Source organism: Bufo gargarizans, chromosome 1, assembly GCF_014858855.1.
Source record: "Bufo gargarizans isolate SCDJY-AF-19 chromosome 1, ASM1485885v1, whole genome shotgun sequence".
NCBI classification, from domain to species: Eukaryota; Metazoa; Chordata; class Amphibia; order Anura; family Bufonidae; genus Bufo; species Bufo gargarizans.
The window spans coordinates 129,605,570-129,630,468 of NC_058080.1; the positions used below are offsets into that span (position 1 = coordinate 129,605,570).

General features: G+C 45.5%; 1 protein-coding gene across 1 annotated transcript in view; it reads right to left on the bottom strand.

The window, feature by feature from the left end:
• SMIM14 (small integral membrane protein 14) overlaps positions 1-24,899 on the bottom strand; it is a 36,755-nt gene that overhangs the window by 9,242 nt on the left and 2,614 nt on the right. Inside the window, exons 2-3 of the mRNA XM_044298434.1 lie at positions 11,361-11,462; positions 8,782-8,830 (exon numbers count right to left, since the gene is read on the bottom strand). Of these exons, the coding sequence (XP_044154369.1) occupies positions 8,782-8,830; positions 11,361-11,435 (124 nt within the window). The 5' untranslated portion in view covers positions 11,436-11,462. The remainder of the gene's footprint in view (positions 1-8,781; positions 8,831-11,360; positions 11,463-24,899) is intronic.

A 24,899-nucleotide genomic window follows, 5' to 3' on the forward strand; every position in this document is an offset into this window, starting at 1 on the left:
GACCCTGCTTAGGAAGTCTGCTTTTACATTTAAGCTTCCTTTTAAATGGACTGCTGAAAGGGATCTTATATTTCCTTCTGCCCAGGAAAAAAATCCTTTCTGTTATTTGGCTCAGACATAGGCTTCTTGTTCCACCCTGATGGTTTAAATACGCTACCACTGTGGTGTTGTCTGATCTTATTTGGACATCCTTTCCCTCTATGTCTTGACTCGCCACTTTTATGGCCTCCCAAACTGCCATCAATTCCTTTTGGTTTGAGGACAAAATCTTCTGGTGGTTTGCCCAGGCCCCCTGGAAATAGTGATGAGAGTAATGCGCTCCCCACCCCCAAGGACTTGCATCTGTAGTGATGAAAACCTGTTCCTCCGTATTCCACGGAATTCCCTGGCGTAGGTGGTTTACTTGTTTCCACCACTGAAGACTCTGGTTCACCGAAACAGGAACCAGAACTGTCTGTTTCAATGAGCTCTGGCTTCTGTCCCAGCAGGCCAGTGTCCACTGCTGTAGAATTCGAGAGTGGAACTGAGCCCACTTTACTGCAGGGATGCAAGAGGTCAGGGTCCCTTGTAGTCTCATAGCCTCTCGTATCGAACAGAATGGACGACTCTGAAACCGTGAGACCTTTTCTACCACTCCAGAGACTTTTTGTTCTGTAAGAGACGTCCTCTGACGAGTGGTGTCTAGGGAGAGACCCAAGAAAATTATTTCCTGGGACGGGACTGGCTTTGATTTTCCCCAATTTATTAGCCATCCCGCCAGATACAGCGTCTGGCAGGTCACAAAGAGATTGTTCTCTAGTGACTGTTTTGACTCGCCTACTATCAGTAGGTCGTCTAAATACGGAATGATCAAGATATTCCTCCTTCTCAGGTGGGCCACCAGTTCCAGCATCACCTTTGTGAAGACCCTGGGGGCCGAGGTTATCCCAAAGGGTAATACCTGGAACTGAAAATGGAACAGATCTTTCCCCAAATAAACCGCTATCCGCAGGAATTTTTGGGACTGTTTGCATACCGGAATGTGGTAGTATGCGTCTCTTAAGTCTAGGGAGGCTAAAAAGTCTCCCTTTTTCAGCAGATTCACGGTTGATCTTATTGTCTCCATTTTGAATTTGTTGTACTGTATGAACTTGTTTAAGTTTTTTAGGTTTATTATTAACCGAAATTATCCGTCTGGTTTCTTTACTAGAAAAACGGTTGAATAATAACCCTGACCTTTTTGAGAATAGGGAACCGGAATTATGGCCTTTTGAGCCAGTAGCTTCCGAATCCCTTCTTCCAGATTTGTTTGGAGAACAGCTGTCTTTTGAATGGGAGTTACCCTGAAAATATTTGAGGGAGGAGGAAGACGGAAAACTATTTTGTAGCCTTCTGATATCGTATTTAAGACCCAAGGGTTTGTTGTAATCTTTTCCCAGTAGTCTAAAAAAGAACTTAGTCTCCCTCCTACCTGAGCACTGGCGTCATTGCTTTGACGGTTCCGTATTCTTTGTAGAAAACAGGTACCCTCTACTCTTCTGGTTTCTTCCCCTTGACCAGCCTGAGTCCCTGTTCGTTTTCTTTGCTTGAAAGGGGGTCCCTTTTTTAACTCTCCGAAAGGGAAATTTCCTCTTCCCAGAATCTCTGGGAAAGGTCTTCTTAGAATCGGAAGCCTTTTCTAGGATGGACTCTAAATCCTCTCCAAACAATAAATTACCATGAAAAGGTAAGGTACATAATTTTAATTTTAAACTGACCTCACCTGACCAGGATTTTAACCAGAGGGACCTTCTTGCCACAACCGCTAACCCAGATGCCTTAGCAGCTATCCTGACAGATTCCGCAGTGGAATCCGATAGGAAATCCACAGCTTTGATTAAGAGAGGAAAGGAATCTTTAAGATCACCATATGTATTTCCGCCTCTCAGTAAGGATTCTAACTGCGTGAGCCATTTCTTTAATGATCTGGATACTGAAGTTGCAGCTAGGTTTGGTTTGAACAGGGCCGCACAAGCTTCCCATGTCTTTTTAAGAGTCTGATCTGTCTTTTTATCCATGGGGTCCCTTAATGACCCCATGTCTTCAAATGGTAAGGCGTTAGGACCCTTCACTAATTTAGATAGAGAAACGTCTATCTTGGGACAGGTAGTTAACAAAGCTTCATCTTCGCTAGAAAAGGGGAGTCGTCGCCTTATTGTCTTAGGAATGAATAGTTTCCTATCCGGGGACCTCCATTCTCTTTTAATTAGATCGTGCATGTTTTTATGTACCGGAAAGCCTCGGTTAGATCTCTGCTCAAATCCACTGAACATCTCGTCATGGACTGATCTACAGATTTTTTCGTCAGAAAGATCCATAGTGGCTCTAACTGCCTTAATTAATTCTCTAGTATCCTCAGATGAAAAGAAATGGTTTTTAAATTCTGAATCTGACCCAGAATCTTCAGACCCGAGTTCACCTGATTCTGAATCCTCCTCTGAATCAGATGTTTTTGTCGCTGGTCCCTGCGCCTGTTTGGAGCAGGAAGGGATTAATGAGGTGTCTGACATAGCAGCCCTGATTTCTTCCCTAATTGTGTTTTTAAGTTCTTCTTTTAGGGACGGAACTAAATCTTTAGAAATGTTGTCCGTGCATTTTTTACACACTTTCCTAGTAGAGGAATCTGAAAGTTTAATAGAACAGAGACTGCACTTTTTTGCCCTCTGACTAGATTTTGCTTTCTGAGCACTCTCTTTCTCGCTCTGCACACATACAGAAAGAAAGAAAATACATAAGGGTTAATCTAACAGAATATACTGCCTTTACCCTTGTCCTGGTACATTACTCACTGGTACGGTCTGAGTGTTCTTCATAATTTCACCTGGATCCAGCATGATCTTTTTTAGGGTAACAAGAGTCACTGTTCCCCCCTTAAATAGTTTTACCTCAAGACCTCAGATCAGAGGACGACCTCCGCCATAATCCTGCGCGTTTTTTGAATTTTCCCGCTGCCGCCGGCATGCGATCCACCGCCCGGAAGTGCTCTCAGGCCCCATACCGGAAGTAAGCTCTGGAACGCATGGCGTGCGTCCACTTCTGGTGACGACACTGTGAGCGCCGGCCATGCCGGATCGCAGTGTGGAGTTTAAGGAAACCGACCGGAGGGACTCTCTGAGTGTCCGGCCCCACGTGGACCTGTCTGCCCGCGCCAGCAGCAGGTAAGAGACAGGTCTTTCAGAGCCCGACTCCCCCAATGGGGACCGGACTCTGCTGCTTCCTCACATGGCATCTACTTCTTTCTTCATGGTCGGCGACCATAAGGGAAAACCTATCTCCTACCTGGAGGGACAGGAAGACACTGCGGAGGAGCCGAAGGAGAGTCAAATTTATACTTCCTGTCCCTACCTGGTTGGAGGCGGGTCATCTCTCATGGTATGCCGTCATGGAGGATGAAAGGGAAAAGAGATGGATAGTCTCTTTCTTTACCATCCATTTCCTTCTTTACTATCAATGGCGGCATAGAGTTAGTTTTATTAAATGCCGAGCGCAGCGAGGCCGAGCCCGATGCGTGGCGAGCGAAGCGAGCCCGCGAGGGTACAAATTCATGTAGATGCTGTATTTTACTGGAGGTGACTGTCACTTTAAGGCGATGATTCGGATGATTTGTGGAAGTGCGCTTGCGCAGCGCACCACGTCACTTCCGCTATAGACTTTCGGCAAGCTATAGAAATCTGGCAGAACACCGGCCGGAATTCCCGCACAGGCACAGTATGGGCGAGAGCCTGCGCCTGCACGATTCTCCTGTGGCAGAAGGCAACAGCCTCAATATTGTCACTGGGCATGCGCCGAGCCCAGTGACAAGAGAGGAGGAAGGGGAGGGCCGGTCCGGTGCTAAGAATACATTTACTGACGTAATCGGGAGGGGGGCGGCGCAGTGGACCAAGAGAGGAGGAAGGGAGGGCCGGTGATATCAATATATTTACTGACGTAATCGGGAGGGGGCGGCGCAGTAGACCAAGAGAGGAGGAAGGGAGGGCCGGTGGTATGAATACATTTAATGACGTAATCGGGAGGGAGCAGCGCCGTAGTCCAAAAGAGGAGGAAGCATGATGTTGCATGAATAAATTAAATGACATGGTGGGGAGGGGGCGGTGCTGTTCGGGAAGTATGTGGGAGGACATTTATTTATGAGGAGGTTGGCTGGGCTTGGAAGAGAGGCGGGCTGGGCACTAGAGCAGAGTAATAACGCCCCTCTGGGCACCTTGGAAACTCATTTGCATATCACAAAAATCGCTTTTTTATAAGAATGAAAAGTGGAATAAAAGAAAGAAGACACATGTAGGTAAGAAGGTACTTTATTGCACATTGCTATTTTAACAGTTTTATATGGTCAAAATAGGTGACAGATTCCCTTTAAACGGTATCAAACAGTGAGGAATCTCATTTTTTCTTAGTCTTCCCTGCTTGGGACCTCCTTTTATGAGCCAAAACAAAGACAAGCTCCTGTTCTGACGGACACGAGCCTTCCTTGTAGCAGATCGGAATGGCCGCTGCTGGGAAAATGCCTGACTAGGGGTGCAGGACTAATGGCTGATCGCTGCAGCTTTCTAAAAAGGTGTTGTCTGAGAAGACACCCCCTTTAAAGGGTTTCCGTCACCCCACTAAAACCGTTTTTTTTGTTTGTTTACTTATAATCCCTATACTGCGATTTATGCATACATAATCTAATTAATCATTTCGGTTCAGTAGATTCTGTTAAAAACGTACTTTTAAAATATGCCAATTACCTTGCTACCAGCAAGTAGGGCGGCTACTTGCTGGTAGAAGCCGCATCCTCCTATCCTAAACGCCCCCCTTCCGCATGTTGATTGACAGGGCCAGCGAAGGGGATCGTCCTCTGGCTAGCCCTGTCTGCTATCAAGATCTCGCGCCTGCGCCGTAATGGTATTCAGGCGCACGCTCGCTCGGCCGCTCCATCCTCAATGCGCCTGCGCCGAAGACGTCATCGGCGCAGGCGCATTGAGGATGGAGCGGCCGAGCGAGCGTTCGCCTCTCAGTGCGCCGACTGAATACCGTTATGGCGCAGGTGCGAGATCTTGATAACAGACAGGGCTAGAGAACCCACTGGGCAGTAGATGCTGGTAAAGAGTTAATAACCTCAAGGCAACTATAGATTACTTCATTCGCCTGGTACCATCCACCCACACCCGGGTACGTCAGTGCTGTCACTAACAAGGAGTTCCCCCCCATGAGATGTCTAAATAGGAAGGGAAACCAGAACATCTTGTTTGTTCTTCATTCTGGTGAAAAGTGTCACATTCCTAAGCACACCTTACATATACTTCATATCTCTCTTCAAATCTGTGACCAACATCATCCTCACTCACCAGCCACTACACATGAATGGGTACACTTGCCCTCCAAACTATGGCTCAGAAGTAAACTATGCAGCTGAGTAAGGGCGGGTTCACATATGGCTTTTTTGGAAATAAAATACAGGCTTAGAGATTTACTAATGCATCCAGAATCTGCCTAAAAAGTATTGTTTCTACACTTTCTCTCTAGGCCGGGTACTGGCTTTCCTTAAAGAGACCAGTCCAGTATGGTGACGTATTGTCAATGTTCCATGGGAAAACAGTAGGCAAAGAGGAACCTCCCAAGGAACAGAACCATATCACTAGTGCCACCTTGTGGAAGTGGCTCCCTACAAGTCAAAATTAAACTTTTTAATTAGCAAGCACCCTGAAACAGCTGTCTAGGGGTGGATATTTGGCTTGGTTATTTTCCAATGTCATGTCCCAAGGCTTGTTAAAAAGTCAGATTTTGATTCATAGGGAGACACTAGTGAGGTGGTTCTCTTTCCTTAGGAGATACTTCTCCGCTTGAAAAGGGGATGGGGCTTACCTTAGTGGGGAAAGGGGACATAGTCTATGATGTGCCGTTTTGAAGCCAAATTGCATCACAATTCTGGTGTAAAATCTGTCTCAAAGTAAGGTAACAAATAGTTGGTACAGAACCAGAGAAAAGTATCTATCCCTGCACCAGATTTATCAACCAGCCTGAGCCCCATCTACAAACTTAGGGAATCTAGGTCACAGTTTTTTTTATCCAAAAGCAGAAGATAATTCAAAAGGAAGGGAACATATAAACCATCGTTATCCCATGAAGAGGCTTTTGCCTTTGTCACCAGGATGACAGTGGAAACAGTGGATGACAGTGGAAAGACACATGCAGTGCCTTGCAAAAGTATTCACCCCCTTGACTTTTTTCATATTTTGTTACATTACAGCATTAAAGTTCAATGTTTTGTTAATCAGAATTTTATGTGATGGATCAGAACACAATAGTCTAAGTTAGTGAAGTGAAATGAGAAAAATATATGAATAAAACTATTGTTTAGAAATAGAAAATTGGCATGTGCGTATGTATTCACCACTTTGTTAGGAAGCCCATAGAAAGTTCTGGTGCAACCAATTACCTTCAGAAGTCACATGATTAGTAAAATGATGTCCACCAATGTATCACATGATCTGTCTTTACATATACACAACTTTTTGAAAGGCCCTAGAGGCTGCAACACCTAAGCAACAGGCATCACTAACCAAACACTGCCATGAAGACCAAGGAACTCTCCAAACAAGTAAGGGACAATATTGTTGAGAAGTACAAGTCAGGTTGAGGTTATAAAAAAATAGCCAAATCTTTGATGAACCCCAGGCGCACCATCAAATCTACAGTATCATAACCAAATGGAAAGAACATGGCACAACAGCAAACCTGCCAAGAGCCGGCCGCCCACCAAAACTCACGGACCGGGCAAGGAGGGCATTAATCAGAGAGGCAGGACAGAGACCTAAGGTAACCCTGGAGGAGCTGCAGAGATCCACAGCAGAGACTGGAGTATCTGTACATAGGATGACAATAAGCCGTATGCTCCATAGAGTCGGGCTTTATGGCAGAGTGGCTAGAAGAAAGCCATTACTTTCAGCTAAAAACAAAGAGGCGCGTTGTGAGTTTGCAAAAAAAAAAGGCACGTGGGAGACTCCCAAAAAGTATGGAGGAAGGTGCTCTGGTCTGATGACTAAAAATTGAACTTTTTGGCCAAAGAAAACGCTATGTCTGGTGCAAACCCAACACATCAACGATCACCAAAACACCATTCCCACAGTTAAACATGGTAGTGGTAACATCATGCTGTTGGAATTTTTTTCAGCAGCCGGGACTGGGAAACTGGTCAGAGTTGAGGGACAGATGGATGGTGCTAAATACAGGGATATTCTTGAGCAAAACCTGTCCCACTCTGTGCGTGATTTGAGGCTAGGACGGAGGTTCACCTTCCAGCAGGACAATGACCCCAAACACACTGCTATAGCAACACTTGAGTGGTTTAAGGGGAAACACGTAAATATGTGGGAATGGCCTAGTCAATGCCCAGATCTCAAATCGAATAGAAAATCTTTGGTCAGACTTAAAGATTGTTGTTCACAAGCGCAAACCATCCAACCTGAAGGAGCTGGAGCAGTTTTGCAAGGAGGAATGGGCAAAAATCCCAGTGGTAAGATGTGGCAAGCTTATAGAGACTTATCCAAAGCAACTTGGAGCTGTGGTGGCATGTTCTGTAAATTACACGATGCAAATTCTCAAACAATCCATGTTAATTCCAGGTTGTGAGGCACCAAAATACGAAAAAAGTCAAGGGGGAAGGGGTGTGAATACTTTTGCAAGGCACTGCATGTTCAGTGACACAAGATCAGGGACTGTTTTTATCACTGTGAAATTGGCTGTAAATCCAGCTTTTCCCATGAAGAAATGACATGCTCAAATAAGGTGAACTGAGGTGTATATGGGCAAAAAAAAAAAAGCCTGAAAATCCATTTGCTAGTACCTTTAGGAATTGCTTAAAGGGGTATTCCCTTCACAGACAATGGAGCATATCGCTAGGATATGCCTCCATTGTCTGGTAAGTGCGGGTCCCACACCTACGCTGAGAACGGAGCGGGGAGAGTGGTGGCTGGAAAACCCAGGATACAAGTGAATGGGAGCACATAGTGCTTGCGCAGTGACCGCTCCCATTCATTTCTATGGGGCCAACGGAGATAGCAGAGCCAGCGCTCAGCTATTTTTGTCAGCCCCATAGAAATGAACGGAGGGCGGCTGCGCATGCGCCCTCCACCACTTTTCCACGCTCCATTCTCTGTGTAGGTGCGGGTCCCAGAGGTGGAACCCGCACCTATCAGACAATAGGGGCATATCCAAGCAATATGCCCCCATTGTCTGTGATGAGACTACCCCTTTAATAAGCAATTCCTTAATATACTTCTATTACTTTATTCATTCAAAGACCTCAAATAATTTTCGATAAAAGCAGAGAGTGTTATAAAATATCAATGAAGCCTTACTTACCTGTCCGATCCCTCTCCAGCCTGGCGCTCCCCACTGGTCTTTGTTCTGTGCTGCATTGTAGTTGTGACTGACAAACCCACACGATGGCTGCATGCAGCCAATCACTGGCCTTGGTGGTCGTTACAATCACGTGGGCAGGAACAAAGACCATAGGGAAGCACCGGGCCGTCCGACACGGCAGGGGATGGGACAGGTGAGCAAGGCTTCTTTTATAAACACTCCCTGCTTTTACCTACATTTTGGGGGTCTTGTTCCCATAACAACCAATCACAGCACAGATTTACTTTTACAGTGCTCCTTAAAAAGGCAAAGATGCGCTGTGATGCGTTTCTATGGGCAAAAAAAAAAAAAAGAAATCTCCCTCGTTATTTCAGATACAAAAATGGCAATTATGTAGAGAAATCTGGTAAATGTACTCACGTTCCTGCAAGCATTCTGTGTCGGTGCAATAAGACTGGGACTGCCTTAGCTGTAAAAGAGGGGTAAATATAAAATACTGAGTTTTAGTAAATGAAGGCTGAAGTAATGTTAAAGGGGTTATCCCATGACTAATGTAAAAAATTAAATTCAGACATCATATAGTACATGGCAGTTTCTTTCTAACAAAGCTAGAACCAGCCCTGTACCTCACATGGATCCAGAGATCCCCACATTCATTGCTCTGCTAGATTTATATCAAGCTGACAGCTGAAGGGGAGTGTCTTTTCTGCTGCAGCTAAGGGGGCGTGTCCATGCTCTGCCTATCACAGCTCAAGAGGCAGTTGAAGGATGAAACCGAGCATGTGCGGCCTTCTCAGTGAGCAGGACAAAGAAATAACATAAAAAACAGTAGCAGGGGGCGCTATACCAGTGATGGCGAACCTATGGCACGGGTGCCAGAGGCGGCACTCAGACCCCTCTCTGTGGGCACCCGTGCCTTGGAAAAAGTCTATGGCGTACCAATATGCTTTAGACTTTTCCTGCCATTCATCAGCACAAGACGCACTATGAACAGCACAGGCAGCACACTGAATGTAGGCTATTAAGCTATTATAGCTAAATGATAAAGTACATGGAAGATATACTATATTGCTATTCAGGTTAAATTGCCGTGTTGGCACTTTGCAATAAATAAGTGGGTATTTGGTTGCAGTTTGGGCACTCGGTCTCTAAAAGGTTCACCATCACTGCGCTATACAGATATATTTTATTGAATAACTCAGTGGCTATGCTACATTTTTAATTACATGCAATTACAAAAGTATTCAGATCCAGGTGCTGGTTTGAAAACTGTAAAATATTTTTAGGGCTCTTTCACACCTGCGTTCTTTTCTTCCGGCATAGAGTTCCGTCGTCGGGGCTCTATGCCGGAAGAATCCTGATCAGGATTATCCCCATGCATTCTGAATGGAGTGAAATCCGTTCAGGATGTCTTCAGTTCCGGAACGGAACGTTTTTTGGCCGGAGAAAATACCGCAGCATGCTGCACTTTTTGCTCCGGCCAAAAATCCTGAACACTTGCCGCAAGGCCGGATCCGGAATGAATGCCCATTGAAAGGCATTGATCCGGATCCAGCCTTAAGCTAAACATCGTTTCGGCGCATTGCCAGATCCGACGTTTAGCTTTTTTTTTAGAGTGGTTACCATGGCTGCCGGGACGCTAAAGTCCTGGCAGCCATGGTAAAGTGTAGTGGGGAGCGGGGGAGCAGCATACTTACCGTCCGTGCGGCTCCTGGGGCGCTCCAGAGTGACGTCAGGGCGCCCCACGCGCATGGATGACGTGATCGCATGGCATGTCATCCATGCGCATGGGGCGCTCTGACGTCACTCTGGAGCGCCCGGGGAGCCGCTCCTACGATGGCAACCAGGACTATAATAGCGTCCTGGCTGCCATAGTAACACTGAAAGCATTTTGAAGACGGATCAGTCTTCAAATGCTTTCAGTACACTTGCGTTTTTCCGGATCCAGCGTGTAATTCCGGCAAGTGGAGTACACGCCGGATCCGGACAACGCAAGTGTGAAAGAGGCCTTAGTTGGACAACCCTTTTAACAGTTACAAATTGAGTAGAAATAGTGCTACATTGTACCAGTGCAACCTCCTGAAACTGAGCTCCAGCTCTGAAGTCTTAGGCCTCTTTCACACGACCGTATGGCTTTTTCAGTGTTTTGCGGTCCGTTTTTTTTCCCGGATCTGTTGTTCCATTTTTTTTTTTTCCGTTTCTGTTCCGTTTGGCATATACAGTAATTACATAGAAAAAAATTGGGCTGGGCATAACATTTTCAATAGATGGTTCGGAACGGATACGGAAGACATACAGATGCATTTCCGTATGTGTTCCTTTTTTCATTGACTTGAATGGAGCCGCGGATCGCGATTTGCGGACAATAATAGGACATGTTCTATCTTTCAATGGAACGAAAATACGGAAGCGGAATGCATACGGAGTACATTCAGTTTTCTTTGTAGAACCATTGAAATGAATGGTTCCGTTTACGGGCTGTTTTTTTGCATTCCGTATACGGTACCATTCATTTCAATGGTTCAAAAAAAAAAAAAAAAAAACTGAATGTACTTCGTATGCATTCCGTTTCCGTATTTCCGTTCCGTTGAAAGATAGAACATGTCCTATTATTGCCCGCAAATCACGTTCCGTGGCTCCATTCAAGTCAATGGGTCTGCAAAAAAATAAAATAAAATTTTTTAAAAAAACACACACACGGAAATGCATCTGTATGTCTTCCGTATCCGTTCCGTTTTTTGCGGAACCATCTATTGAAAATGTTATGCCCAGCCCAATTTTTTCTATGCAATTACTGTATACTGTATATGCCATAAGGAAAAACGGAACAGAAACGAAAACACAACGGAAACAAAAAAAACGGAACAACGGATCCGTGAAAAACGGACCGCAAAACACTGAAAAAGTCTGTGAAAGAGGCCTAAATGAAAGGTCTTGTCCCAAGTGGACAATGATTTTCCATATTCTGTATAATGCTAATAATCTCTTATTGTCCTTACCAAATTAATCAGTCTTCGCATTGCATGATCATGGGAGCAAATGCACTCACATGGATCAAAATTGCCGTCTGCCATGTTCACGGCTAGTGTGCCTGCAGCAACCTGTCAATGTAAAAAATAGTTTCATCTCAGAAGAGGACAGGAAACAGAACACAACCCTCTACCGGCGAATCACAGACACCTGCCACCATGGACGTACAGTCTCGTGCAGCACATTATAGAGCAGGAGGAGTGCACTATATCTATATAGGTTATATCCGTATGCTTAGTCCTTCCCACATGACTCGAGCTGAATAAATGAAATACAAGTTCTACTGAATCTTTTCCCCATAAAACTATATCATCCATCTGCTCAGCTCCTCCTGCTCTGTAACCTGCTGCCTGCAGACTGCACTGTATCTTCACGGTTCCCTTTAACAGTATGCAACTAAACCTTTGCATTACATGCAGTTCTTATGCTCTGGCTCCTAGAAGGAGGTCTCAAATAGGGGACTCTTCTCTATAACATCCACGTGTCCTGACACATATGTCTTTATGAGAAAACCCCTTTAAAAAAAAAAAAAAAAAAAAAAAAAAAAAAAAAAAAGGGACTTTCTGGGGATATGAACCATTAAAGGGAAGGTTCCCCGGCCAGCACTGCCTCCCTAAAGATTCATACTCAGCTGCTCCCTGCCACTCTGGTCCTGTGTGCTGGATCCTGTACCTCCAACTTCTGTTGCCCAGCTTGCTGTCTTCTGGCTGTGGCATGAACATGTGCGCTGCTGCAGCCAATGACTGGCTTCAGTGGTAACATGTCACTTGGGAAATGGAGTACCAGGGAGCTAGTAAGTATGAAAGTGATGTAGTCTAGGGCTCTTCCCTTAGGACCTCATTTAGATTACAGTATGGCCTCCATGCCAGTGTTGCAGACAGCAAACAGTAGTGCTGCAAAACACTGGCACCAGCCATGAGAACTGCGGATCGCGGTGCGGACCTACTGACTTGAATGGGTCTGCGATCTGCAATATACGGCAAAAGATAGGACATGCCCCATCTTTTGTGGTGCGGAGGCACAGATAGGAAGTCAATTGAAACCCAGGGGGGCCCTTCCGTGGGCTTCTGGGTCCATGCCGACGCACTGCAAAAGATAGAACATGTCCTATCTTTTGACTTAGCAGTCCACAATACGGGCACGACGGCCGTGCTGGTCATCTGAATGGGGCCTAACAGTTCACATTCCTGGAAAATCCCTTTAAGACCATACATGTCGATTAAGCAATTTGCCAAAGGTCATCTGTCCCGTCTTCCTTCTCCCCTAGTATCACCTTTCTCCCGAGGAAATCTGAAAAATAAATTTCCCTCTATGACCATTGTTGTTGTTGTGTGATTGGTCTGCTGCTATGGAGTATGGGATCATCACATGATGCTGCTGAAGTCCAGCTTTTATTGTTTGCTCATTCACTGTGGTCAATTTTCATGCAAAAATAAATAAAAATCAAGCCTTTTTCAGAAAATTGCTGCAAATTCACTATTAGAAGTGGTAAGGACGCACTCTGCAGACCAAGATGATGCAGCTTGCTGCTGGAACAGATTACTTATGTAGATGACCATGATAGTGTTAAACATTTAAGTATGCTGAAAAACAAGATTCAGTGGCCATATAACTATATCAACCTTTTACACATGGCCCTAGGGCTTTACAAATCCTGACTACAGAATCTGTGACCTGGCAGCGCCCTCTAGTGGTCACTCATATGCAGAGCAGCTCCAGTCTAAACAGCTGTATATGGAGCGCAGCTGTATATGGAGCGCAGCTGTATATGGAGCGCAGCTGTATATGGAGCGCAGCTGTATATGGCTTTTCTCGGCCTCCGAAATGAGGAAAATAGGATTTAGACGCTCTGCAGCAGCAGAATACTGAACCTCAGCCCACGGATGAATATAGTAGAACTGTACTTATATAATCTGCTTGTAAAATACTGGTGGCCCAGGAAATGTCAGCAGTGTTGTCACAGCTTGTAGTGATACTTATTATTACTAGCATTCATTTCCATAATCTGCAGATATATGTATGTAATATAAGCCTGGGCTGTCATGTGGCATTTCTATATCTTTTCTCTAATAGGATTATACACAGTCCACATGAAACACAGAAAAGAATACTTCAGGAGTTCACATTTATTAGAAGGGTCTAATAGTTTACATAGGGATCTATAATGCATTTCATCCATATGAAGGGAAGGACGGGCACCACTAACAATACAAATAATATGGGTGCCACCTACATGTAAAATGCCTGGCACTGGTTTCTACAGCTTAAAGGGAACCTGTCACCTGGATTTTGGGTATAGAGCTGAGGACATGGGTTGCTAGATGGACGTTAGCATATCCGCAATACCCAGTCCCCATAGCTCTGTGTGCTGTAGTTCTGTCAGGTCTATTGGTTAATACTAAGTCCAGTATGGCCGTCCCTCTAGTCGGGTCCTGAACCAGTTGGGAAAGGTAATTGCCTTTGGTTATTGCTAAGAACCTGTTTCCTTTATGAGATATACAGGTTTGTTTCCCAGTCTAAATCTGGGTAGTTGAAGTCCCCCATAATAACCACCTCATTATGATTTGCCGCGTCGTCCATCTCGTTTAGTAGTAGATATTCTGTGGACTCTGGTATATTAGGTGGTTTATAGTAAACTCCTATCAGTAATTTATTATTGTTGCCTCCATGTATCTCTACCCACAGTGACTCCCCGTGTTATTTTCCCTCACTTATAAGTGTGGGTTTCAGACAGGACTTTACATAAAGACACACCCTCCCCCCGTGCCCAGACTTGTCACCTCCATGTGATGCCGCCCCCCATACTAATACAATGCATCTGCCATTTGCACTGGTCAGGGTTTATTGTAGGTGCAGTGTGTTAGGATGGAGCAGGCCGAGTATTGTGTCTGGTCACATGAGCCTCCACCAGCGGCCATCTTATGGACAGGACCTCTATGATGAAAGCACGGAAGATTTACCTAAAAAGGAGCATGGCGCAAATCGCACAGAATTCCTTCAAAGACTATATTAGTAAGAACTCGTTCATACAACATATCATAGCCAGATGGACACCACTGAAAATCAATGGGCCAGTTTTTAACGGCCCTTTAAACAGGAGTTCACCTGTCTAACGGCTTTTAAAAACAAGTACAAAGGGCCTTTCACCCTGTCACCAGCAGCAAAATTGGGGCTATTGTTTACAATGGGAGCCACTGTGGGGGACATTATTTACAGGAGGCACTGCAGGGGTAGGGATTTAAACTAAAAATCCAATAATATGCATCCGTTTTTAGCGTACATTAAAAACTAATGCAAAACCAATATAAAATGGCCATTAAAAGTGTAAACATGGCCAGAATATGGATGCACACACTAATGCAAAATGGCCATTCAAAAAAAAAAAACAAAAAAAACAAACGCCTTTATGTGAATGTAGCCTTAGTGCCACATAGTGATCTTACATATACACTGGTCATAAGTAGCCAGAAAGTGACCAACCCCTTTAATAGTAAAATCCCTGGAGGTCCAGGGCTTGGAAGGGTAACAGATTGCTTCTGGAGGATTTGTTATTGTGGAGCATGGGAAAGCTGGGTGATCATCCCATAGGAGCTGTAATTGTGACGATACTGGTTGGTGCTCAGACACAGATCTGTTTAACAGCTCAAAGATATTTACGGAGGATCTTTGGATTTTCATGGTTAATCTCATGAATGTTAACACTTTACTGCTCTTTAATAAATGTAATTAGTTAGTGGATCTACGGCAATTTCTGAGCTTGCTAATTAAGTTGATCTGAAGGCTCTGCCCCTATAAAGTGATGACTGCAGCGGAGCTTTTCCACGTCGGCTCAGGCTGCTCCAATGACAAACAGATACGTGGATGACAGCACTCAGCAAATAAATCATGTGCCAAGCAGGTCTACCGTGAAATTTACCTGAGGACAGAGAAATACACCGAAGCCAAAATTCCTGGAATAAAGAAATTGCTTCCTACTTCATTAGAACTTAAGGGGTTTTCTCATCATGGACAATGGGGGCATATCGCTAGGATATCCCCCCCCCCCCCATTGTCTTATAGGTACGGGTCCCAACGCTGGGACCCGCACCTATATAGAGAACGGAGCCCCGAAAGTGAAGGAGGGCGCACTGCACATAGGCAGTATTATTTTCTATGGGGCCGACGAAAATAGCTGGACGACAGCTTATACCGATATTCTGTGCATTTTCATTTTTGAAAAAATAAAATAATTTCTGTTACGGCGTTCAACACAGGAGATTTAAAACTTTTTTTATATTTCGGACGTAGCGATACGTAATAAGTTTATTTATCTATTGTTTACATATTTTACATGTAAAATTGGGAAAGGGAGTGATTTATAATTAATATTTTGGTGTTTTTTTAAAACTTTTTATGTAATAACCATTCCCCCCCCCTTAGGGGCTAAAACCTGGGATCATCCATGTCCTATTCACCCTAATAGAGCTCTATCAGGGTGAATAGGACTTCACGCTCTCCCTGCTGCCCTGTGCATAGTACACACAGCAGCAGGGAGCTGACTATGGCAGCCAGGGCTTCTGTAGCATCCTGGCTGCCATGGTAACCGATCGGAGCCCCGATCAGAAGCTGCCACTGCACCATCAATGAAGAGGAGGTGAGGGGAATCATTTTAATACTGGGGAGTCGGGGGAAAGGGGACGCACTGCGCCACCAATGATTTTAAATACTGGGGGGGGGGGGGGGGGAGCACTGCGCCAATGATAATTAATGTTGAATACAGGAGGCGGGTGTGTTGGCGCAGAATCACACAGCCGGCACCCTGCCTCTGACGCTGATCGCAGCTTCCTGTCATATAGGCTGGGCTCCACCTCCTGTATTTGTATTAGACGTTAACTTTCATTGGTGGCGCTGTGCGCCGACCCCTCCTCCTCCCATCTCTCCTCATTGGCAGCGTGGCACATGTTCTGTGATGGCACGCTGGACGCATTATCGACAAGGTTAGATGCTGATAACTTTGAAAATCATGAATAATCGGAAATGTATTAATGTTTCTATGCCAGTTCTCAGACAGAGAAGTTTGTGATTTCTGTGCAAGTCCTGTTTAGCCGGAGTAGATTTCCTTTTCTGGCACACAGACCTCGAATGACGTGAGAAAATTCTTAAAGGGGTTTTCCAGGACTAAATCCTCAGGGTTGGTCATCAGTATCCGATCTGTGAGGGGTTTAACTACTGGCACTGCCTCCAATCAGCAGTTTGAAGAGGTGAGTGCTGCCGCCTCCTCCTAAGCCAGTGATGTCACGTACTTCAGTGACATAGCCTAGGCGAAGCTCAGTCCCACTCAAGTGAATGGGCTGCAATACCAAGCACAGCCGCTATACAATAAAAGGCGCTGTGCTAGGGTATGCTGTGAGGACTCTTTAACCAGCTGTTTGGTGTCAACACGGGAGTAGCGCCCCCACCGGTCAGATATTGATAACCTATCATGAGAATAGGTCATCAACATTTACGCAGCTGTTAATTCTCCTTCATCCTTAGCCAGCAGACCAGTATGAAACACCAGTTTTAGCAATTTCTCCCCCCCCCCCCCCCTAGCATATGCAAATTAAGCAGGCCATACATTTCAGATAGCCGTCAACACCTATTCCTCCTGACTGCCCCAGCGCTCGGCTATTTTTGGCAATCCCATAGAAGTGAATGGAGGATGGTGACGCTTGCGCAGTGTGCTCTCCTTCACTTTGCTGGCTAAGATGAGATTATACAACCCCTTTAATTATTCTCTACCCACAAGCTAGGGCAGCGGTCAGCAACCTTCGGCACTCCAGATGTGTTGAAACTACGACTCCCAGCATGCTAATTCACTTTTATGGGAGTTCTGAAAATAGCTAAGCAAGTGTGCATGCTGGGAGTCGTAGTTTCACCACAGCTGGAGTGCTGAAGGTTGCTGATCCCTGAGCTAGGGGATAAATAACGGGTCCCAGCAGTTGCTATCCAAGGAATGAGTCCCCGAGTCCCCTGTCTGAATGGAGTGGTATATGGTAACAGAGGAAAGCACCAGTGTGAATAGAGCCTAACCAGGGGTTAGCATGTTCTACATGCAGGGTGGGCTAGTAGAACGCAGGAGGATATAAGAAAAGTACCTTATGTAGAACAGACTGAAAACTGCAAGGCAGTGGTTAACAAACACAGACAAACAGTATCCAAAACCACACCAGTTCCCCTTTTTCTCTCTGAAAATTAACAGACTATAAAGAACATTTACATAGATAAAATGTGGTCAATTTCACCAAGTGCCATAAGTACAACGTATACCAATGAAGGGCAAGGCTTCATTCACACGTCAGTGATTTCCATCAGTGATATTAAGCCAAAACCAGGTGCGGCTCTAAACCCAGAAGTGGAGCAGATCTTTCCCTTATGTCTGTGGAGGCTCCAGTCCTGGTTTTGGCTCACAATCACTGACCGAACACTGACGTGTGAATGAGGCTTAAGGTAGCTACAACATGTTACAACCGTGGCCCAGAGAACTGGTTAACCTACTCACCCCCCTAGAAGCACTGGTGGAAGGCTGGCCATATACATGGGATAGCGGAATGCCTGAGCATGCGTGTTCTTGTGGTGGGCAGCTTACAAACCACGACAAAAATCATTCAGCATGTTGAAATTCAACAGCTAATTCTTCGCTCCCCCTAACGTATGCCATCGAGACACAGCCGAAAGGCCCCCCTACATGCATAAGATGGTCAGCCATTCCTGCCAGAATCGGTGGATCTAATGTATGTAACCAGCTTAAAGGGTTTTTTTTTTTTCCAGAAGGGGAGACATATAGGAAATCGCTGGAGCTGACCGCTCAGCCAACTGGTGAGTAGTACTCCAGTTTTATTTTTAATTGTATCCCATTTAAAAAAAAAAAAAATCCCCCACCCCTTTAAAGAAGTTGTCAGTTATTTATTTAGTTAAAAGCAACCAATTTAAACTATTATTTATAATATGTAACCTATTTATTATTATTATTAATGTCACACTCACTGCGCCAAACCCCCTGTGTTCCAGCGCCATTGCTCCAGTCCTCCCCATGGACACTTCTTCCGTGACTGCAGCAGTGACACCACACATGGTCTCTGCTGTGTCGTGCCATATACCCCATGGATGCAGTGGTCACATGCAGTATACAGGCGCATCATCACAGCGGGACAGATTGCAGCAGTGATGCTGGAACGGAGTGGGGTTGGAACTGTAAGAATAAGGCCCCTTTCACACGGGCGAGTATTCCGCGAGGATGCGATGCGCGAGTTGAACGCATTGCACCCGCACTGAATCCCGACCCATTCATTTCTATGGGGCTGTTCACCTGAGCTGTGATTTTCACGCATCACTTATGCGTTGCGTGAAAATTGCAGCATGTTCTATTTTGTCCGTTTTTCACGCAACGCAGTCCCTATAGAAATGAATGGGGTTGCGTGAAAATTGCAAGCATCCGCCAGCAAGTGCAGATGCGGTGCGATTTTCACGCACGGTTGCTAGGAGACAATCGGGTTGGAGACCCTATCATTATTATTTTCACTTATAACATGGTTATAAGGGAAAATAATAGCATTCTGAATACAGAATGCATAGTAAAATAGCGCTGGAGGGGTTAAAAAAAAATAATAATAATAATTTAACTCACCTTAGTCCACTTGATAGCGCAGCCGGCATCTCCTTCTGTCTTCATCTCAGCTGTGTGCAGTAAGAGGACCTGTGGTGACGTCACTCTGGTCATCACATGATCTTTTACCATGGTGATGGATCATGTGATGACCGGAGTGACATCACCACAGGTCCTGTTCCTCCACACAGCTAGGATGAAGACAGAAGGAGATGCCGGCTGCGCGAACAAGTGGATTAAGGAGAGTTAAAAAAAAAAAAATTTAACCCCTCCAGCACTATTTTACTATGCATTCTGTATTCAGAATGCTATTATTTTCCCTTATAACCATGTTATAAGGAGAAATTATACAATCTACAGAACACCGATCCCAAGCCCGAACTTCTGTGAAGAAGTTCGGGTACCAAACAAGTGCAAAATTATATAAGAAATTAGCCCTAGGCTAGGTTCACAGCTCTGTTTTATAACTACAGTTGTCTTTTCTAGCAGAGGAACAGACTACCAGAGTTACCGCATCCAGCATAGCCACACACCCTATGTGGTTGCACACCCCAAAGGCCGGTTCTGCTGGCATTAAATGGGTTATCCCATAATTAATGTAAAAAATGAATATTCTGCTGCAGTTCTCTCCCTATCACAGCTCAGGAGGCAGTTGAAGGATGGGACTAAGGTACGTTCACGCTGTGTTTTGGCTTTCCATTTGTGAGATCCGTTCAGGGCTCTCACATGCGGTCCAAAACGGATCAGTTTTGCCCTAATTAATTCTGAATGGAAAAGGATCCGCTCAGAATGCATCAGTTTGCCTCCGTTCAGCCTCCATTTCGCTCTGGAGGTGGACACCAAAACGCTGCTTGCAGCGTTTTGCTGACCGCTTGATGAAACTGAGCCAAACGGATCCGTCCTGACACAAAATGCAAGTCAATGGGGACGGATTCGTTTTCTCTGACAATAGAAAACAAATCCGTCCCCCATTGACTTACAATGGAGTTCATGACGGATCCGTTCATGCGGTTGTATTATTGTAACAGATCCGTTTTTGCAGATCCATGACGGATCCACCTAAAACGCCAGTGTGAAAGTAGCCTAAGCATGTGTGTCCACCTCAGTGAAGTCGACAGCGAAATAGGAAATAAAAACAATTTGAATAACTCAACTGCTATACTAAATTTTTAAAAGGGAGTCCGTCACCTGTTTTTCCCCCCAGACACATCCCAAGCATACCTGTGTGTACTATGTCTGTACTCCATGTCCAGGAAAAGCAGCTCCTAAGTGGCCAAAGCAAACCAGACTGAGAAGGGGAGGGCTGCTTCAGCTGCGCATATCTTAGGATTGGTACCAGCTAGAAATATGAACCCGACCTTGTTTGATTCAAAGCCGGCTGTCCAACCTTTCAAACTATACCAGAACCACAGCATTATATCCACTATATCAGAAGATAGAGCCATTAGAAATAGAGTCTGGAGTGAAAGCTGTTTTTACTTTCACTTCCAGCAGAATAAGGGCTCATGCACACGACCGTTGTTTTCGTCCGCATCTGGAGCCGCAGTATTTGCGGATTGGATGCGGACCCATTTACTTCAATGGAGCAGCAAAAGATGCGGACCGCAAAACACACAACGGTCGTGTGCATGTAACCTAAAAGTGCTTTTCCTGGACATGGAATACAGACGCATAGTACACACAGGTATGCTTGGAAAGCGTTTGCGATCTTCTGTGGGGCAGTGTTAGTTATATTGGTGAAAATGAGGTGACAGCCTCCCTTTAAATACATACAATCACAAAAGTATTCAGACCCAGGTGCTGGTTTGGAATCCGCAGAATATTTTTCATGGGACAACTTCTTTAGTGTAGTATATTAGAAGTACTACAAGGGGGCAATTTTCTACTCTCAGGTTTTAACAAATATTGGCTACTGTCATCTACAAATCATCAGTTGTAGGAATTCTATACTTTCAGAACGTGAACATTCGAGTATTTACTTTTCCAAACATCCTCATGGGCACGCTATAGATCCAATGCCAAATGCAAAAAGAAAAACTGATATCTTTAACAGGTAGGGAATTTTGTGGCATTTGTTGTACAGTTACTTCACAGAAGGTATCTCTACCTTCCTCTGCATCTGTACCTTAAAAATATGGCATATGCCAGTCCAATCCCACATGTGGTATACACTTGGCTTGAAATAGCTACCTGAAGCCTACACTGCCGCATGTGTGCTTTAGGGGCTACTGACACAAGTGTATGCAACTCTGCCGTTCAGCTGTTCTGAAGCAGCTCCAGAACTGGAATTATACAGCGCCATCCATGGTGTTGTGGCCGTGCCCGATTACTGCAGTGTGCCGTAGAGACCAGGCCCAGCCAGTACATGGTGGAAGGAGCTGTGTAGTGGTGGCACCAGAGCTTCTGAAAACAGCCGATTGGCAAAATGCTGGGAGCCGGACCTTCACCAATCTGATATTGATGACTAGTGCTGAGTAGGGATGAGCAAACTTCTGTTTTCAGGTTTGGCGTACAAGGTTCGGGTTATCTAAGAATTCCGTTATGGATTCTGCTACCACGGACCACTGGTCGCTGCTAGGATTGCCGAGTAGCGTAGATTCCATAGAAATGAATGGGATCGCTGCGGCAGTTGCAAGAAATCCAACACGGCTGGATTTCTTGCGACTGCTGCAGCGATCCCATTCATTTCTACGGGATCATTGCCACGCAGCGATCCTGGCCACAACAGGTGTTACCATGTAGCCCTTGCCTTCAGGCCCTTGCACACGACCGTATGCCCTCCGAGACATACGGTCCATATGTCCCAGAGCGGCATCGATCGTGCGCACGGGAGTACGCAACATCATAGATTACAATGATGCTGTGCACGTCGGGCCGCCCGCGGGGCTATTGTCCTGCACTCATATGATCATTGTAATATATGATGCTGTGCGCTCCCGTGTGCACGATCGATGCCGCTCACGGACCCGATGTCTCGGAGGGCATACGGTCGTGTGCAAGGGCCCTTAAAGTTTCCCTTATATTGTGCAACAAACCTTTCACATATGAAATTTGTTCCCGGAAGTTCCCAAGTTGCATCATTCTTGTTCTTCAAGTCCAGACACCTCATATAGAAACGCATTGCTAAGTATTTTTATTTCAGAAACAGGTACACATTTTGCCATATTGTTACGTCACAGAGCCGTGCAAGAGGATGGCAACATAAGGGGGACCGGGTGCTGGATGCCTACCACGCAATAGACCAATGCAGGCATGGCACCGTTCCAGGTCTCGTGCCACTTTGCCATGTATGCGAATTGATAAATAAGGAAAATAAAAGGTAATGTGAACATAGTCCTGAACAAACAGCACTAATCTTCCCGGAAAACCTTATCCAACATTAAGACATTATTTATTCCCAAGGAGACACAAACATTCCTTACACAGCCTGAGACAAAACCACTGCGCCTCCCGCAGGAATCAGAAAACAGCTGCACAACCCGGATCCTGACACTGCTCAGTTCTTCCTTTACAGACCTATGTAAGCGGATTAAGATACAGGCGTGACATATAATGAAGACATTTCTTCTGCTCCAGCCACCGACACAAGTACAAAGAAGTTGTTAAAAGGCGGCAGTTGTGCGAAGGACACGTGTAAACGTCAGGTTGGCTGAATCCGCTGAGACTTTATGTGTAAGGTGGGGAAAAGAAGGATTGGGAGTGTTGAATTTCAACACCAAATCCTTTTGTTCACAGCAGTTCCCTATTGAGAACACATGCATGCTCGGCCAATGCCTGCATATGTATGGGGAAGCTAGGAAGGACAGCCGATGGCCAGGAGCTATCGAAGGTGTATGGAGGGGGAGACAAACTGGGACCACCACCTATTGTGAATAGCAGATCCTAGATCAGGGATCAGCAACCTCCGGCACTCCAGCTGTTGTCAAACTACGACTCCCAGCATGCTCCATTCACTTCTCTGGGAGTCCTGAGAACAGCCAAGGAGCTGTGCATGCTGGGAGTTGTAGTTTCACCACAGCTGGAGTGCCGAAGGTTGCTGATCCCTGTCCTAGATTATATCTATACAGATGTTTATCTGTCATTATAATGATAATGAGACGACTGCTGAGAAGTGATCTCTACAGAACAGTGTCAGCCTTTTATGAGGCTCAGTGGACAGAGTGAAAACTGCATGATTTAAAAGCGTTTCCAAGATAGGTCATCAGTATCTGATCAGTGGGGGTCGGACACCCAGGACCCTGGACGATCAGCTATTTGAGAAGGCACTGGACCTCCTGTGAGCACCGTGGCCTTCTCTGTGCTCAGCGAACACAGCGCCGTCCATTGTATAGTGGCTGTGCTTGGCATCACAGCTTAGCCGCATTTACTTGAACTGCTCCTAGGCCATGTAATTGATGAACATGACCTCACCGGCCTAGGAAAAGCAGAGAGAAGGCTGTGGTGCCTTCTCAGAGCGCTGATCGACGGGGATCCTGGGTGTCAGACCCCCACTGATCAGATACTGATCACCTATTCTGAGGATAGCTCATTAGTGCGGTCCACAAAACATGGATACCGGCCAGGGTTCTTTACGGTAAGAGCAGTGAGACTATGGAGCTCTCTGCCTGAGGAGGTGGTGATGGTGAGTTCACTAAGAGAGTTCAAGAGGGGCCTGGATGTATTTCTAGGGTGTAATAATATTACAGGCTATAGCTACTAGAGAGGGGTCGTTGATCCAAGGAGTTATTCTGATAGCCTGATTGGAGTCGGGAAGGAATTTTTTTCCCCTTTAAAGCCTCATTCACACGTCAGTGTTTCACGGATGTGTGCTGTACATGTTTTCCACGGACAGCACACGTCCCCATTCATTTGAATGTGTGTATTCACACATCAGTGTTTTAGCACGGTCCGTGTCTTCAGCACGGATGCATGTCCTATCTTGGTCCGTGTTCTCGGATCCCTCACACCCATTATAGTCAATGAGTCCGTGAAAACCACAGATGCAACACGAATGCCATCCGTTTTTTTACGGATCATTAAGAAGAGATTATTTTTCAGCTGTTCAGTGACAGTGAAACACAGATGCAACATGGACAGCAAAAAGCGGACACACGGATCCTTTACTGACCACCTGGTCACGGATTTGAGCACGGACGTGTGAATGAGGATTAAGTGAGGAAAATTGGCTACTACCTCACTGGTATTTCTTGCCTTCCTGTGGCTCAACTTGCAGGATAACAGGCTGAACTGGATGGCCAGGTGTCTTTTTTCAGCCTTACCAACTATGTTAAAAACGGAACATCCGGGCCATTATAGAACAGTCCTATCCTTAATGCAGACAAGATTAGGACATGTTCTATATTTTTGCAGATGCCACGGAACGGACATACTGACCCGTAAACATGCAGATCAGATGGGGACAAATAATACGTTTGTGTGCATGAGCCCTTATAAAGGGAGTCACCACAGACCTCCCTATTAAACACAGAATACTTTTTGCACACAAAAATAAAGCGTTTCTATCCACTTTCCGATCTGGAGCTCGGACCCTGGATATCACGCTTTTCCAAGTATGGGAATGAGATGCTTGGTGCAGCAAGGGCGTCACCGTTGCTCTCCTCATACCTAAGCTCGGCTCCTTCTAAAATCAGGCACCCCCCTCCCGGCTATGACTGACAGGGCCAGGCAAGTATACACTGCCTCTGCCTTCAGGTGTGCGGTGACTCTTGCTCTGGCTTGTCTAGGGGTCCCAGTTGACCTCTACAGATAACCCCTTTCTTGTTATTGCACTAATACAAACCTTTAAGGAATGTGCTCACGTGACGGAAAATACAGCGGAAAAGTCTGCTGCGGCTTTTGGACACAGATCCGCTAAAACTACATCCATTATCTGTGGTTTTTGCAG